Genomic DNA, 16,057 nt, shown 5'->3' on the forward strand with positions numbered 1-16,057 from the left:
GGCCCTGCAGGTGGCCAAGCGGTCCGCGGCAGATATGGGGCCTGGGCCTCAGGAGTAGCCAGTGAGGAGGGGACTCTGTGGGGGGACTGGTACGCATTTCCTGTTCTTTTCCCTGCAGCCCTGCCTAGAGGTGCCCCTCTGCAAACGGGGCTGGTTCTGTTCCCCAGGCCTGGATGCATCCCAGAGTCTCTCAAATCACTTGCGGAAGCAGGTGGAGACCCAGCTGACCCCTGAGTCTGCCAGCCGAACATGCCCTCTTTGACACCTTTGACCCTGGGTGTCCCACCTCTGCTGGGGTGCCCCACACCCTCACCACCCAGCGTGTTTGCGGGACTCCACGAGGGGGCGCCTGAGACCACCGTTCATGCTCCACGCCCTGGCTGGGAAGGTGTCGCCAGGCAGCAGGGCCCTGGGAGTCAGGGAGGCCGGTGGAGTTTGCGATGGTGAGAGGTGGGGGCACTGCCCAGGAAGGGTTGCCTATGAGCAGCCAGGGTGGGGGCTGGGCTGGGCTGGGCTGGACTGCAGCCGGAGTCACCCCTGCCTCCCCGAACCCTACTTCTCCCAAGGGAGCAAATGCTAGGGTGTGGGAGGGGCAGCAGGACCAGCTGGTCATTTCTGAGACAGGTAGAGATGGAGGAGTTCAAATGACCAGCCAAAGACCCCCTCTCGGCCTTCCCAGCCCCTGTGGCCACGGGCCGGGACCCAGTCCCCTCCTGCCCTGTGCTGGGCTGTCTGCTGGGCTGGTGGCCAGGTGGGGAGCCATGTCCGGGCAGGCTGTGGTGCCCCTGGGAGCAGCCTGCTAAGTCTCCTCCCAGCTGCTGTTGCTGGGTGAGGGGCTGCTGTCCTCAGGGTGCCTTGGGCTCCCGGACCCCTCATGTGCTGTCAGGGGCTCCCCTGGATTCCTTCTCGCTGGTGGCGGCTTCTTGGAGGCTGTGGAGAGTGGAGCACAGTTAGGCAGGAGCATAGCAGTGGGCTGGCAGCAGTCGGTTCTCGCTCCCTGCTGTGCAGGGTTCTTGCCCAGGGCTCGTTACAGGATTTAGGCGAGGGGAGTGAGCACTTGTGAGCCCACACTGGCGGAGTTGACTTGTTCCTGGAAGCAGGAGACACCCAGGCAGGGCTGGTCTGATTGAAGGGTGAGCGTGGGCACCTGGCGGGAGGGTGGGCTCTCTGCAGGTGTGTGACCCTGTGCCCGAATACCTTGCTGAAGGTCTGGGACCTTTTGGATAAATCGAGCTTCTGGGGAAATGCTCTTAGGGTGCCCAAGGCCCTGGCGGGGTGCCTCCATGGGCCTGGGGTTCAGGGGAAGACCCTTGCAGGAAGGTCCTGCTGAGATGCTGGGCCCTAGGCCCATCTCTGATGCAGAACGAGCTCAAGTTCTGGGTCAGAAGAGTCAAGTGGGAATTCTGAGCCCATGCCCCAGCTCTGTGAGCTTGGGCAGGTCATCTCACTTCTCTGAGGGCTGGTTTTCCCAGCTGTGAAACAGCGATGAACATCCCTGGGCAGGATGGTGAGCCCCAAAGGCAGTGGTTACTGTTTATCTCCACCTTGAACCTCCACCCGGGTTATCTCCACCTTGAACCTCTGCACGGACGCTGCCCTTGGCGCTGAGTGGTGCCAGCCACAGGCTGGGTCAGGGCCCCATTCTCACTGACCAGCAGTGTGTGTGTTGCAGCATCCGGGTACCTGCTTGGGAGCCCCTGTCTTGGCCCAGCGGGGAGGACTGGGGAGAGCTTGGCTCCGGGGAGGGGGATGCCCCAGCACCCCTGTGGACTGTGGCCACCAGGACAGTTTCCCAGCATGCCCAGCAGGAAGTGGCTTGAAATAAGACAGGTGTGCTGGCCTCCTCCACCGTGTGCTCGAGCAAACACAGGCCACTGTCACTTTCCCGGCAACAATGGCATATTGTGGTGGCCACAGCCCAGCCTGCCTGTCGCCGGCCCGCTTGCACAAACACTGGGGCGGCATCCATTAGGAGCTCAGGCCTTCACAGGAGCCTGGCGCCCTGCGGAGCTGCCTCTGCGGCCAGAGCAGGAAGCGGAAGGTCGCGCTGATCCCCTCAGGCCAGCCCGCTGCCCTGCGGGGAGGAGCCCACAGGCACCACCCTTGGCAAACATCCGAGCAGCCCCCAGTGCCTCAGCCGGAGCAAACACCTCCACACCCAGAGGGCTGCACCCTCCTGCTCCTCCTCTTCGAAGGTGGACGGGGGTCCAGGAGTCCCCCCACCACGAGGGAAGGGCAGAGTGGCAGGGCTTCAGGGCCCCCAGGCCTGGGGGCTGCTTGTGGCCCAAGAGGCCCCTCCGCCCTGATGACAAGGACGGTGAGAACCACTGTCCTCAGCCTTATTCCGTGGAAATCTCACGCTGGCTCTGGTATTGCCCCCCTTTCTGGGGGGAAACTGAGGCTCAGGTTGACGGGACTGGTGCGGGCTGCACAGTGAGGCTGAGAAGAGCCAGAATTCACGCTGTCCTGACCTGGGTCCCTCCTCTTAAGGGGTCTGTGCCAGGAGAGGTTCAAGGGCTGGTTTCTGGTTCCTAGCAGCCAGAAAGGTGGGGTGGGGGCATGGTGTTTTGGCTGCCCCCCGCCCCCCATGGCCCCGGCCGCCGTACCTTTGCACCATGGGCCGGAGGGCCGCTTCCTCTTCTGTGGCAGCCCCTGCCTGCGCTCCTTGGTGCAGGAGCACCTGGACCCCTCCCCTGGCGTGCTCGGCTTGGCCCCCACCTCGGAGCTCAGGCCCACCTAAGGGGTGTGGGTGTGGTCAGGAGAGGACCTTCCCCCAAGCCTGGGGCAGCCCTGGCTCAGTGGCCCCACCAGAGTGTGTGGCCGGGGACCCACCTCGTCCGAGGGGTCCAACTCGTTCAGCTCGTCTGACTCCAGCCCCTGCACTTGGGCCTTGCTGAGTTCTGCAGGACGCAGGGTGTGGGTCAGGTCAGGCTGGGGGCCCTGGAGCCTAGCAGAAGCACAGACCTTTCTAATGGGCCAGACTAGGAGTGACAACTGAAGGAAACTGAGGCACAGAGGGACTGTACCTCAGTGTCTCCCTTACCTTCTGCAATGACCCCGCCAGCCGGGCTGTCCCAGGCTTGGTCGCTCTGTGACAGGGAGCTCACTACCTGCCCTGAAGCCCTAATTGCCAGGATGCTCTTCCCTTCACTGCCTATGATCAGAAATGTGCCTGCCCTGGCCCCCCACCTCTTCTCTGGGTCTGTAGCTGGGGTGCCAAGCCCTAGACCCAGGGTTTGGCCGGGCAGCCAGGGGACTGAGCTGGGTCCTAAGACAGGTCCCCCCACAGCTGATGCTGACCACTGCCCCTCCCTTCCCACTATGGCACCACTTCCTGGGTTCTCAGGACCCCAGGTACTCACCCTTACCTGGGGGGCCATCAGCATCATGCCTGTGTGGGCTGGGGGTAGATTTTGGCTTCCCTTTCCCCTCAGCTCCTGTCCCACTTGAAGAGGGCGTGTTTGGGTGGGGCCCTGTTAGAGGTTGGGAGGGATCCTGGGGGGAAACAAGTAAGTGGCTTGAATTCACCTGAGGCAACTACCCTGTCCCCAACCCAGTGTTGGGAAAGGCCATGAGACTCTGGCTCAGCCCCGGGCCGCCGCTGGAGGGCTAGCCATCTCCCCTCTGGTGCGAAATCAGGCTTTCTCCCAGGGACCGGCCTGATGGCGCAGAGGGAAGCACAGCCAGGACCCTGGCGGGATGCTGGCCTGGGCTGGGGGCACGTGGAGGCCAAGAGCAGGGGTGGGCCCCTTACCGCAGGAGCGGCAGACCCTTCTGGCTCTGGAGCTCTGGCTTCCTTGGTACCGTTGCTGAGTCCCCGGGGTCCAGACCGGGCGGGTGGCTCCACTCCCTGAGGTGGCGCCAGGCTGGGAGTGTGAGCACTCGGGGGGCTGAGGGACCCCGGCCGGCCCGGAGGCTTGGCGGCATGCCGGCCCTGGCCCCGGCCCCGCTCGGAGAGGTCCAAGGGCTTGTCTGGGACATAGTCTCGTGTGGCCGTGTCTTCCTGTCTCCTGGGGCTGCCTGGGCCTGTGGGCTGTATGTGCCCCCCTCCAGACAGGGCTGCCCCGGCCGCCTCACCTTGGGGGTCTTCCGAGTCAGAGCTGACTGGTGGGGAGGGCGGGGTCCCCCCTGGAGTGGGCGGGCCCCTCAGCCTGGCACTGCCCGCCCGCCCCTGTGCCCGCAGCTGCTGGGCCAGGAGCAGGTGCAACGCTCCTTTTAGCCGAGGGTCTCGCATGTCCACCAGGGCCCCCGGCAGCCCCAGCAGGCCCACCGGCTCATCCCAGGCCTCTGCCTCCCCAGCCTTCGGGCCCTGGGGCTGGGGGCCACGGGGGACTGTGGCGGGGACTTGGGGGCTGCAGTGGGGGCTCTGAAGGTGCAGAGACAGGTGATGGTTCAGGAGGCAGAGGTGGTCAGCCTGGAGGGAGCGCTTCAGGGACTCATAGGCCATGGTGGGGGGCCGGGAGGCCCGCAGAAAGCTGCAGGGTGAGGAGAAACCCAACTCCTGTGGCCCTGGGTTAGCCCCCACTTCACAGGGGAGGGTCTGGGGCCCACAGGCGAGTTGCCCCAGGTCACAGGGCAGGTCGTAGAGAGGGGTAGGCCCACGTGGACGGTTGTGGAGGGGCCAGAGGTGACCTGGGGCCTGGGGCTCTGAGGAGGGACCTGCACATGGAGATCTTTCTCTGTTCGGGGCCTGAGCTACCTGCTCTGTCCCCGGCCACCTGCGTACAATGCTCTCAGACATGGAGGATGGTCTTAGACAACTTCTGAGAGGGGTTCACTGGCCTCAGTCCCCATTGCTGCTCCCACACCCCCCGACCTCTGTCCTGCCACCTCCGGAAAGGTGAGACCAGATCTGGAGACTGGGTTCTCAGTTGGAGCTGCCCCTGGTGGTGGCAGTGGGTGGGGCCTCACCTGTCCAGTGGGAGGCTGGGCTCATAGGGTGGGCTGGGCGGGCTGCTCCTGGTCAGTGGCAGTGGGGGTGTCCTGTTGGTGGAGCCCTGGTCAGCAGAGCAGGCCTGGGAGCCCGGCCGCACCACGGCGATGGTCCCGTGCAGCTGGTTGGAGATTCGCTGGGGGCTCTGCACGGGGTGGACTGGTCAGCGCGGCCCTCTGCCCTGTTCTCTGTTGACTTCGGGCAGGTCACCCACCCCCTCTGAGCCTCGCCGCCACCCAGTGGTCCCTGCACGGCACAGAGGACAGGTGAGCTGGCAGAGACCTGGGCTGCCCGCCTCCCACCTGGGGCTGCCCGGCAGAAGGGGGTCCTCACCGTGTCCGGGGCCCGCGTCTCCGACAGGCTGGCACTCGGGGAGATTCTGGCGACTGGAGATGTCCTGTACCCCACAGACTTTTCTGTGGGGGGAGAAGCGGTGTGGGCAGGGCAGATTGGGAGGCCCTCAGAGGGGCGGGCGGCTCAGCCGCCTGCCCCGCCCCCCGCCCCGGGCCAGAGGGCTCTGTGGTCCTGCCGGGCCCGGCTTTCTGGTCTCTTGTCCCTCAAAGCACCTTCTCTCTGGGGACTCGCACCTGGATGGTCGTCCTCGGCCTCCTCGTGGCCTCCCAGCATCTTCTCCGCGATGGCCTTCCGAGCCCCCGGGGAGGGGAGTAGTAGGGGTGAGGGGGGGTCTGAGGCACCCTCCCTGTATTGGGGCTTGAGCCTGACTCCAGAGGGGAGGCAGAGACAGGGAGGGTGAGCGAGGGCAGCACCCCCAGAGACAATCACAAGGGCCAGGGCACCCTCCTGGGGGCCAGGCCAGCCCTGCGGGGACCCTGGGGTGACCAGGAAAGAGCCCTCTCTGGACGTTGCCTGGGGCTCCATCAGTGGCTTATGCTGCAGGGCTGGATTCTCGCAAATAGCAGTGTCCTCAGGGGGTTCTCGGGTGTCAGCTGCAGCGGAGCTGGGGCCCCCACCCCCATGGTTCTGTGCCCTGCTCTCGGCGCCAAGTGCCAGGGGCCGGCCGTGGGGAGGGTCTTGGCGACTGAGGGTGTTCGCCCTCCCCACTCACCGCGGGCCCCGAAGCCGCTTTACTTCCTCTTTCAGTGTCTCATTCTCCAGCTGCAGCCGGTTCAACTCGTTGGCTGCAAAAGGCTCTGATTAGTGAAGGACGAGGGGAGGGGAGGCGGGGCAGGGGCAGGGAGGTCCCCCTCCGTGACCTGTCCCCAGGCGGCCGCCAGCACTTGGCCCGGGGCTTGCTGGTGGTGGCGGCATGAGTGAATGGGTGAGGCTGCTGAGCCCGGAGGCCGTAAAAGGTGGTGGGAGCCCCCCCCCAACCTCCGACACCAAGCTTGTCTCTGGCGCGCGAGCCCCAAGGGAAGGGGGGCTTGTGCTCCTCATCGGCAGGTGGGACCTCCAGGCTCTGCGGGACTACCCTTGTTACAGGGGGGAGGGGTTGAGGTCCTGAGGGCAGGGGCACCCCCAGCCCAGGTGACTGACCAGTGAGGGACATGCTTGGGCCAGCTGGGGCTTTGTACCATTGTCTGTTTCCCCGAGACCCCATGTCAGGCTGAGCAGGTCCTGGGGGTCACTGGACCCCCACAGGAGGGGACACCGAGGTGCAGGGTGACAGGGGGCGGGGCTCACTGAGGATGAAGACGTGCTGTAGGTTTTGGAGGAGGGAGTTTTCGAACTCCTGCTGCTTCTTCCTAGCCAGCTCCTGGGTGACCATGCAGCGGTCACACAGGCCGGCCCGCAGCCTGCGGGGCAGGGGGGGTGAGAGGCCACTCTGAGGAGGGAGACTGAGGCCCACAGAGGGGCTGGGACCCTCAGCGCCTGCTCCCGAGATGTGCCCCTGCCATTCCCAAACGGTGGAAGCCCCACCCCACCCCTACCCTGTGGGTTAAGTGCACCATGTTGCGCTGGGTTTGGGAAGGAGCCTCGCAAATGCAGTTGACCTGAGGCTCTGAGAGTCCCGTGGGGGGCGCGGGGGGAAACCCCTGCCTGGTTCAGTTTGCCCCAGAGCTTCCCGAGCTCCGCCTCCCCCTCCAATCCAGAGCTCACCTGTTCTCCAGCACCCGCACGTTCTCCTTCAGCGCCTTCTGCTGCTCCCTGAGCTGATGGTTCTTGGCGCAGAGCTCCTCCAACCTCTGGGCGTCCCTGTGGGGACGAGCCAAGGTGGGTGTTCTGCTCTGCCTGGGAGCCCCACGCTGCATCCGGGCTGGCCTCGCCCGCCGCAGTAGGTCCCGGCCCGGGGCCTGCTGGGTGTGCCTGCTGTGGGGACTTCCTGGCAAGGGCTGTGCGGAACGCAGCAGCCTAGTCGTGAGCGTGACCGGCCGGGTCCACACGCCACTCATAGCGCTATGGAACTGCAGCCCCGTAAGTGAAATGGGGAGTGAGGGGCCACCCCACAGGCCGTGGGGTCTCCCAAGGAGCGTTCCTATTGATCACTGTTGGTAGCCCAGGTGCCCACCCCCTGGAGAGTCCCCGTTCACTTGGGTGGGCTTGGAGGTTCCATTCCTGGCTCCACCTGCTACTGGAGGCATGGCCTCGGGCCAGTGATCACCCCCACCCCCCACACTGAGCCTCAGTTTCCCCTCCTGCATCACTGGGTGATGGCAGGATTAGTGCCCTGGGCTGTGGCCACTGTCTTTCCCGCTGGGCCAGGGTCTGTCCGGACTCACCGGCATCTCTCCGAGTTCAGCTCCAGAAGCTTATTCTGCAGGCCTGGAGGAGCCAGGGAAGGGGTGGGGGTCAGGCCCGGTCCCACAGCAGAGCCCGGGGCACCTCCGGTCCCTGGCTGTCTGGCAGGGCTCTTCACAGAGCCCCGCTGCCTGCCTGGACCCCCTCACAGACGCCCCAAGGCCACCCCACCTGAGGGGCTCCCGCTGCATGCCCCCTGGCAGCTTCCACCCAGTCTCATGGCTGCCTGGGACCCCTTGCAGTCTGGCTCTGGTTTCTGCCTGGAGGTTGGGAGGGACCCTGATGCTGGGAGTGACTGGCCACCGGGCCATGTCCCGGAGGTGTGTTTTTTTGGGGGGGGGGCACAGCAGGGTTGAGATAAAATAGGCTCTTTGGGGAAACCGCAGCAAGAGGTTGCCTCTTTGCCACTTGGTTGCACTTGGACTCGGGCCTGCTAGCCCACACAGCCCCACATCGCTGCGTCGCTAGGGAAGAGATCCAGGCCCTTTGGGCCCTCAGGGTGGTGTGTCAGTGCTGGGGAGAGGTCTTGGGAGGGTTTGGCTGGCTCTAGAGTGAGGGGAGTGGGGTGGCTCCAGCCCTGTGGTTAGGGGGTGGAATGCACAGCTGTGTGGGCTGTGGCGGAGCTTGGCTTGGGGCTCCTGTAGGGAAGCAGAGGGATTTCAGCTCAAAACCCTGGAATGCTCTGAACAGGCCTCCAGAGCCATGAGCTCCCATTCCTAGAGGTGGGCAACCGAGCACCCCACTGCCCCACCCTGGGCGAGGGGCCCATCTCAGCCAAAGCTTCTGGCTCTCTGCTGGGGCGTGGCTTTTTATTTCTGCTCTGCTGTCAGCGCACCCTTTGGGAGAAGACCCTCCAGGGCCACACTCAGGGATGCCAATCTGCAGTTGGGCGCCTGGCTACGTGGCAGCTCTGGGCTCTGGGTTAGGACTCCCTGTCTGAGCCTGGAAGGCAGGGTCCCCAGGTCTGGCAAGAATTGGAGGTGACCTGTAGGACCTGGCCCAGGTAAGGGCTATGGACACCTGCCCCCATGGCCCCACGACACTCACCTCGGACCTCGTTCTCGTGGACATCCTTCAGCTTGTTTAGTGACTCTGTGAAGCTCTCCATGGCTCCCTGCGGCTCTGGCCCAGACCCCTCTGAGGCTCCTCTCGGCCTCTACTGCCCCTCTGTTCCCAGCCTGGGGAGGAGGAAGTGGGGAGAGGTCATGCTGGCTTGGGAAGGGTCTGTGGGCTCTGGGGCCCCATATGGATGCCTGTGCAGACACAGATCTCACACACCAGCCTCATCTGCTCAAGGAAGTGGGCCCCATATTGAGAGGCTGCAGGGCTCCAAGGAGGGGGGCAGGAACCCCTCTGCAGAGAGGCCACTGATTGCTGACCCCTTCCCCCCCCTCCCCACAGGTCCTCAGAGGCACCTACTTGGGTCATACACACCTTGAGGTCCACCGCCTGAGACCGGAATTAAGGGGCCTGGAAGCCTGGGGCCTGGGCCCTCCCTTCCAGGCCTTTCTGAGACTCTGCCAGCCTGGAGAGGTCTCGGGCAAGCAGGCAGTTGGGAGCAGTGAGCTCACAGGGCTGTGGGTCCTCACTCCCTTCCCACCTCCCCTCCCCTGCCACTGCCCCTGTGGCCACAGATCGGTCCCAGGGCTGGCAGGCTGGGCCACAGGTCAGAAGGCTGGGCCAGGCCTTCAGTGACTCCAGCACCCATGGCATGCTCTGTTAACCTGAGCTGCGTGCCACACGCAGAGCCCTTCTGGGGAAGTCTCTGTCCCGGCTCCTTGAGAGGAGGGGGCGCTGCCATGGCTGGGGTGTGCGCCGGCCACCACGCCCAGACCCTTGCCCCGGGCTGTCCTTCACTCGGGCGGCGTGCATGCACTATGTGTGTGTATATCACGCAGGTGTGGTGTGAGTGTGTACACATTCGTGTGCTCTATGTGTGGTGTGTGGTGCTGAGGCCCCAGCTCTCCTTCTCCCATGTTCACCTCGGGTCTGAGTAATCACGGTGCTCACGCTGACCCTGGCCTGCGTTGACCGAGGCTGAGCTGAAGCCCTCTGTCCCCACTGCGGGGCCCATGCTCTGAGTCTCTCAAAGGACAGAGTGGGGTTTGTCCTGGCCCACCTGGGGCCGGAGCCTACATTCTTCCTCTCTGACGTCACCACCAGCCAGGGGAGGTGGCCCCTTCTGGTCCTTGACTGGAGGAGCCCTGGGGTCTGCTGGGTCCCGCCAACAGGTGGCTGAGCTCCTAGCCCTCTGGCCGCTTGCCTGCTGGCATCCTGCACCCACCGGTCCCCAGTGACTGTTGGTTGCTTCCTACGTTCACCCAGACCTCACCTGCCATGCCCGCCGGGGCCCAAGCTACCCTCTTTTGTAAGGACTTGCTCTCAGCCCAGCGGCGGTGTGGGCCCCCGAAGGCCTCTGCTCACACCTGCTTGCGGCCCATCCCTGCAGGCTGGGCCTGAGTCCTTGCTGTGGGCTGTCCAAGGGAGCGCTGTCTCATCTGAATTTCAGTTTGCACTGAACACATGCCCACAAGTGTTTGCAGCAGCACTCTGAGAACAGCCCCGACCTGGGAACCCCCACATGCCCCTGCCAGTGGCCTCTGCTGGGAGGAATGACCGCTCCCCACCTCCAGGGGCTAGCACGTGGTGACACCCCATGGTGGGAGCCGGCCTGATGTGGGGTTCGTGCACACGGAGCATGGCAGAGGCATGATGCTCCGGGCTCTTGGGAGCTGGGGTGGTGGACACTCTGGACGTGGGACTGGGGGGTGTCCCTGACTGAGGGGAGCAGACCCCGTGGCTCTAGGAGAAGCCATAGGTTGGGACCGCCGGGGCTTCTAGAGCTGCCCAAGGGAGACTGGACCGTGGAGTCTGGCTCTCAGCAGGCTCTGTGCACCTGAGAGGTCAAGCATCAGAGCTCTGGAAGTGTCGGCCAGAGGACAGAGTGAGGTCCCGTGTCCTGCGGTGGCCTGGCTGCGGAACCAGCTGAACAGGGCTGTCTGGGGTGTGCTGGGTAGGTGGGGCTCCTTAACTTGTTCTGAGGGACTGCCCGGGCTCCGGGCCACTCCCGGGTGATGGCCAGGGGCATGGGGGTGGCTGCTGGGAGGCTGTGTGCTGAGTGGCGAGGGCTTAGGAGGGTCCTGCCGCCCGAGCTGACACTCACCCGATGAGGGACATCCTTGCAGGTTAGGAGACCACACCGTACATCTTAGGGCTTTGGGAGCGACCAGAGGTCGAGCGGGGTACAAATGACAGTCCCGGCCCCATTCCCAAGCGTGACAGACACAGTCACTTCCTTTATATCCTGTCTGCCCAACCCTGGCCACGCTGTGGGGAGCCCGAGGCCCCAAGAGGTAGCATCGTGTTCGTGGGACCTGGGGTTTGAACTCACTCTGGGGTCTGCATGGGCCAGAGATGAGGTTCCCGCGGCCGTGCTGCGCAGGCTGTGGCGATGTTTACCTTACGGCTGGGCCCCTGGGAGCTCAGGCCGGGGCAGGCAGGGCGGGCAGGCTGAGGCGGCCAGGCAGGGGCTGAGCTGCAGCTGGAAATTCCACCCTGACCCGCCAGACAGGCCGCTCTCCCCCCAGCCATAAAGGAGCCGCCCGAGGGTGCCGATGGTGCCCATAGGTCTGAGAGAGGCTGTGCGGGCTCTGAGTCTGAGCGGGAGGTGGGCACTGCTCCCCACAACAACTCCAGGGTGCGCAGGCCGGGCTGGTGGGCTCCGTTCCCCCACCCCCGGGCTCCTGCACCCCAAACCCCCTCTGGCGCCCCCGGCTACTCTTCTCGGGGCATCTGAGAACAGGAGGAGACAGTCTCCTGCATGCTGGGCAGGGGACAGCAGGGACACAGGCTGTGCTGGTGGCTGGAAGCAGAGCTGGGAGGGGGGCATCATGAGGGCAGTCTCTCCTCTCACCTCCTGGGGAGGCCCAGAGCCATCCAGCCCAGGGGAGACAGTGCCATGGGGATGCTGTGACTTCCCCGGATGGGCAGGTGACAGAAATGCATTGGCCAAGGCAAAGTAGACAGAGTCTCTCTCCTCGGGCAGCACCCTGCCCCAGCCTCCACTCTCCTGGAATGTGAGGAGGGTCCAAGGAAGGGGCTGGAGGTAGAGGGAGGCGGGGGTGAAGTCTGCAGCCTCTGGTGCTTTGGGGAAGTTGAAGCTGGGGGTGGAAGGAGCCGAGGCTGTGGTAGGGGCTCTGCGGGCCAGGTCTCCCCAGGAGGCTGCTCTGTGTTTGCTGGGAGGGCCGAGAGCAGCAGTGGGCCCTAGGGGTTCCAGGAAGCCAAGGTCTGGGGGGCCTGGGGGGGCTGCAGTGGAGCTAGGATGGGGGAGCCGCCTGCAGGGATCAGGAGCTAGGCTGCTACCTCTGGGCCTGAGTGGCTGGGGTACAGATGGGGAGAGAGGCCTGAGCTCTGCTCTTTAGGACCCCCGGACAGGCCCCAGGGGTACCCCACCCCTCCAACCCTGGATACCCAGACTGGAAAGTCTCTGCTGGGGCTGAGCCCCCAGAAGGAGCAGGTGGGAGGAAGAGCGAATGGGTCAGCCTCGTTGATGACCCTGTGCATCTGCCACCTACCCTGGGCAGAGTGCTCAACTTGTGGGTGTCCAAGCCGACAGCCTGAGCGGGGGTCCCCGACCTGCCTCTATCCTCTATGTGACCCGGGCAAGTCGTTCACCTCTCTGGGCCTCAGTTTCCTCACTGGGGGGTAATACCACCCCGCCCCACAGCAGCTTGTTATACGGCTCCTTTCTATCACGTGATGCATGTCCAGGTGACACCTGTCCAGGTAATGCCTTTCCAGGTAACGCATGCCCAGGTGACGCGTACTCGGCCGGAAACCCAGCAGGTCGAGTGCTCGGCTAAGTGCAGATGGAGACCCCCGTGTCCACTGCCTGCAGTCTCTCCACGGGCCCCGCCCTCTCACGCGGCCCCCGGGGGGCTCATAGCGCTGCTTACAGGAGCGCCTCCTCTCTTGGACAAGCGTGAGTACTGTAGCTACACAGATCCTTTGCAAGAGGACCAGATCCCCCACCCCAAGTTCAGGGAGGGCCCAGATTCCAGCAGGCACACACTTGCATCTTTGGACAGTTGCTCCCTCACTGTGCGGACACTTTGCGCCCACTGAGTCTTGGTGACTGTGTCCGGGGGAGGTGCCACCCAGCCCCTGTGCACAGAGGAGGGTGCAGAGGCTCCGGCTGCGGCCCCAGGCCTGGACTGGGCACTAGCGGGCTGTGCGGCAAAGCCCACCGTGATGTGGGGCCTTGCCCTCCTCCCGGGCCAGCCCGGCCCCTGGGCTCCTCCCGTGGGGCCGGGGGAGTGGGGCTCCTCACCCCTTGGCCTGCTCCCCTTGTCGGGGCTGCCCCTGCTCCAGCAGAGGCCAGCTGTGCAGGTCCCCCTGCCCCCGACTCTGCCCCTTCTCTGCGGTCGCTCCTGTCTGTCTCTCCATCCACCCCTAAAACATAACAGTGACAGCGGTAGGAGCAGCAGGACGGCTGCCCCCGAGCATCGCTCTGTGCTGAGCGCTGCACCCTCCGTGCGAGCCGGCCTCGAGGCAGCTCAGACGCTTCAGGGTCTCCCTGCACCCTCTCTGGGGGTCTCTGTGGTGATGGCCAACGCTTCCGCCAAGTCACGTGCCTGGCTGTGCCTCAGCGTCCCTGTCCCTAAAACAGACGGTGGAGGTGGATCCTGCCCTGGGCCCCTGGAGGCGCGCGAGTCCACGCCACCTGGGACCGGTCAGGACTCCTTGCACGTGGACAGGCGGCTGGTGGTCAGGGGCCAACCCGGGAGCCCCGGGTGCCGGGCACCCATGTGAGCGTCATGTGCAACCGCTCCCCGGATCTCACGCTCACCGTGGAGTAACTAGGACAACCCCATTTCACAGATAAGGAAGCTGAGGCTCAGAGTAACATCACCTTTCCACGGTCGCCAGCTTGATGGGGGCACAGCCAGGGCAGAACCTTGCAGCCTGGGCCTCCTAGCAGCTCCTGGGCCGGTTCACGTGCAGACAGGTGTCACTGCTGGGGTGGTTCCAGTATTGCCAGACCCATAGCCCGTGACACACGGGCAAGCACGTGTGATGCCCACACACACCCAGGGAGGCAAGAGCGTCCTAGCAATGTCCCAGCGCATGTCGGCGTGCACCCCAACACAAAGAGGCCACGCACACGTGTGCCATCCTTGGTCGCTCCCTGCACCACACACTCAGCCCCTCACAGGCCCAGGGACAGCCGCACACGCACGTGCACACATGCGCAAATGCACATGTAGTTGTGTAGCCCACGCACACGTGTGCACATGCACAGAGGAACAAGGCAGGTGTGCGCTTGCTTGGCGGGCTGAGGTGTTGCTTTGCGGCTCGGGTAACAGCAGGCCCTGCAACCTGACTCCTTGAGGATGGGCTGGCCCTCAGTGGCTGCGCCCTCGCTGGCTTCCACCCTGAGGCCTGGTCAGGGGAGGCTGAGCGGGACCTACGTCCCTGTTTGTCACTGTCTTTCAGGGGACACCGAGCCGGGGCAGCCGAGGGCCCCACGGTGCCCAGCCCTGAGCTGGGGGCGGCTGTGCCATGTAGTCCCCTCACCCCTACGGCTGCAGCCCTTTGCCCTGTGAGGGTCTAGGCAGTGGGGCAGGTCCAGGATGGAGGGCCTGGTCACCGGCCCATTCCCGGTGCCCCCGGAGCCTCACCAGATGACGACTTCCTGGTGCGGTGGTGTCAGGCGTGGCACTGCCTCTCTGCACCCTGACCCTCCACCCAGGAAACCCGCCGAGCCTCCTTCCACCGCTCAGACCCTGGACGGGGTGCCCCGGGGCAGGGGGCTGCGTTCTTAGCCGGTCTGCTGACCCCTGCCTCCTGTCCAGCAAGCAGGGGCTGGGGCTCCTGCCTTGGCGGCAAGCACCCCCCAGGGACCCCGCCCCGCCTCCCCCACCGGATTGTTGGAGCTGCCAGCCCTGGGGTCCCAGGTACTCACATGGCCCCTCACTGCAGCGACCCCCGCGACCTCGTGAGCTGAGCGCTCCCCACCTGAGGGAGACAGAAGTGAGCAGTGCGTGAACTTGCACGGGCAACAAGACGCAATTTTGACCAAACCCGCTTGACAGGTTTTGGGTTCTCTCCTCCAGGAGCAGAAAGGAGACAGAGACTGCCCAAAGCTGCCCAACGGGTTCCGCCTTCGCACAGAAAGTGGCAAAACGGGTCGGGGCTGAACCCACACAGACCTGGGATTGTTTCCCCATAATTACCAGTGGCCGAGCCCGGCCAGTTAACTACCCCAGGGCCCGAAGGGGAGGGTGGCGGGGGTGAGGGGCACAGGGCGGGCTGGGGCAGCGGACCACGAGTCTTGTCTCCTTAGGGCAGAGGCCTGCAGTGGCCCCTCTTGCCTCACATCCCGGCTCAGCACGGGCTGAACTGTCTGGCCTCAGTTTCCCTGTCTGTACGGGGGGGGGGGTGCTGATGAGCACAGGTGTGTCCCTATGAGAGCTCAGGAGACGGAAATCCAGAGGTGTGGTTGGAAGTGTCCCCGCTGGGTCTGGGAAACGCTGCCCGTCACTGCCTCCCGCACCCCCAGGCTGGGGACACCGCCGGGTCTCAGGGCAGGCCGGGGGCGCCTGGTGGGGCTGGGCCGGGGACGGCCGCCGAGCTGCGGGAGGAGCCAGGCACTGTGGCTTCCCGCGTTTCTCCTGTGCGCAGGGACGGTGGGGTCGCACTCCTGAGGAAGTCAGCAGGCCTCCGAGGGCTGTGGTTGCCCATGATGCTGCCCCTGCAGCTTGTCCCACGCCCCCCGCTCCCCCCATGGGTCCGCCCCGCTCTCATTCTCCCATGCCCCCACCCACCACAGCCCTCTTGCCACGAACCCCTGAGCTCCCCTCCCCACACCCCCTTCCCCACATGCTCAGAGCCTCCCCCAAGGGCACCGTAGTGACTCCAGGGAGCGCTCAGGGCTGAGGGGGAGGCCCGGGGCTCCGGGCCAGTAGAGCTGGTGAGGCCGCGGGAGGCACTCCCTGCTCCCTGGTGAGGCCCCTGTTGGCCAGCATGGCCAAACTCTAGGGTGGCGGGAAGGGGCGGAGATCAGTCAGGGCGATCCCGGGCTCTGGCCAGGCCCTGGGGCTTCGAGGAGGCCTCCTGCCCGAGGCCTGCCCACTGCCCCCTCCCGTCTGAGCCCCTTGGGAGTGGCGTGTGTGTGCCAGGTGTGTCCGTATGTGAGGGGTAGATGCGGGAGTGGGGTGCAGCCTGATGTATGGGGACCATCGGGGAGCCCACGTCTGAGTGTGCTTGCCTTTGGTGCCCGAGGCTGTGCATTTGATCGCAGCCCGGCGGGTTGTGCGCGTTCCCCTGCACGAGTCTGTGTGTCGGGGTGCCTTCTCATCGCGTGGGGCTGGGGGCACCGCGTGCACGGTGGCAGGTATAGTCATGTGGATGTCCTGACTTCGCATG

General features: G+C 65.1%; 1 protein-coding gene across 1 annotated transcript; it reads right to left on the reverse strand.

Annotated features, from left to right (window-relative positions):
• Nucleotides 1–799: 799 nt before the first annotated feature.
• On the reverse strand, nt 800–14,643 carry RBBP8NL (RBBP8 N-terminal like). Its single transcript, XM_027624009.1, has 14 exons — nt 14,595–14,643; nt 8,678–8,808; nt 7,612–7,654; nt 6,992–7,087; nt 6,575–6,687; nt 6,000–6,072; nt 5,521–5,651; nt 5,267–5,349; nt 4,912–5,078; nt 3,755–4,475; nt 3,363–3,495; nt 2,833–2,900; nt 2,607–2,736; nt 800–930 (listed from the first exon to the last, which is right to left on the reverse strand). The coding sequence occupies exons 2-14, from the start codon at nt 8,736–8,738 to the stop codon at nt 800–802; spliced, it is 1,950 nt and encodes a 649-aa protein (XP_027479810.1). The 5' UTR covers nt 8,739–8,808; nt 14,595–14,643.
• Between the last annotated feature and the right edge of the window lie 1,414 nt (nt 14,644–16,057).

The sequence above is a fragment of the Zalophus californianus genome, chromosome 8 (genome assembly GCF_009762305.2).
Source record: "Zalophus californianus isolate mZalCal1 chromosome 8, mZalCal1.pri.v2, whole genome shotgun sequence".
NCBI classification, from domain to species: domain Eukaryota; kingdom Metazoa; phylum Chordata; class Mammalia; order Carnivora; family Otariidae; genus Zalophus; species Zalophus californianus.

Bases quoted from the DNA above. Each gene is read 5' to 3' on its own strand.
- RBBP8NL (XM_027624009.1), bottom strand. From the start codon at position 8,738: ATGGAGAGCTTCACAGAGTCACTAAACAAGCTGAAGGATGTCCACGAG. The intron at 7,655-8,677 runs GTGAGTGTCGTG...TGGCTCCTCCAG, and splicing joins CCACGAGAACGAGGTCCGAG to GCCTGCAGAATAAGCTTCTG. The intron at 2,737-2,832 runs GTGGGTCCCCGG...CACACCCCTTAG, and splicing joins AGTTGGACCCCTCGGACGAG to GTGGGCCTGAGCTCCGAGGT.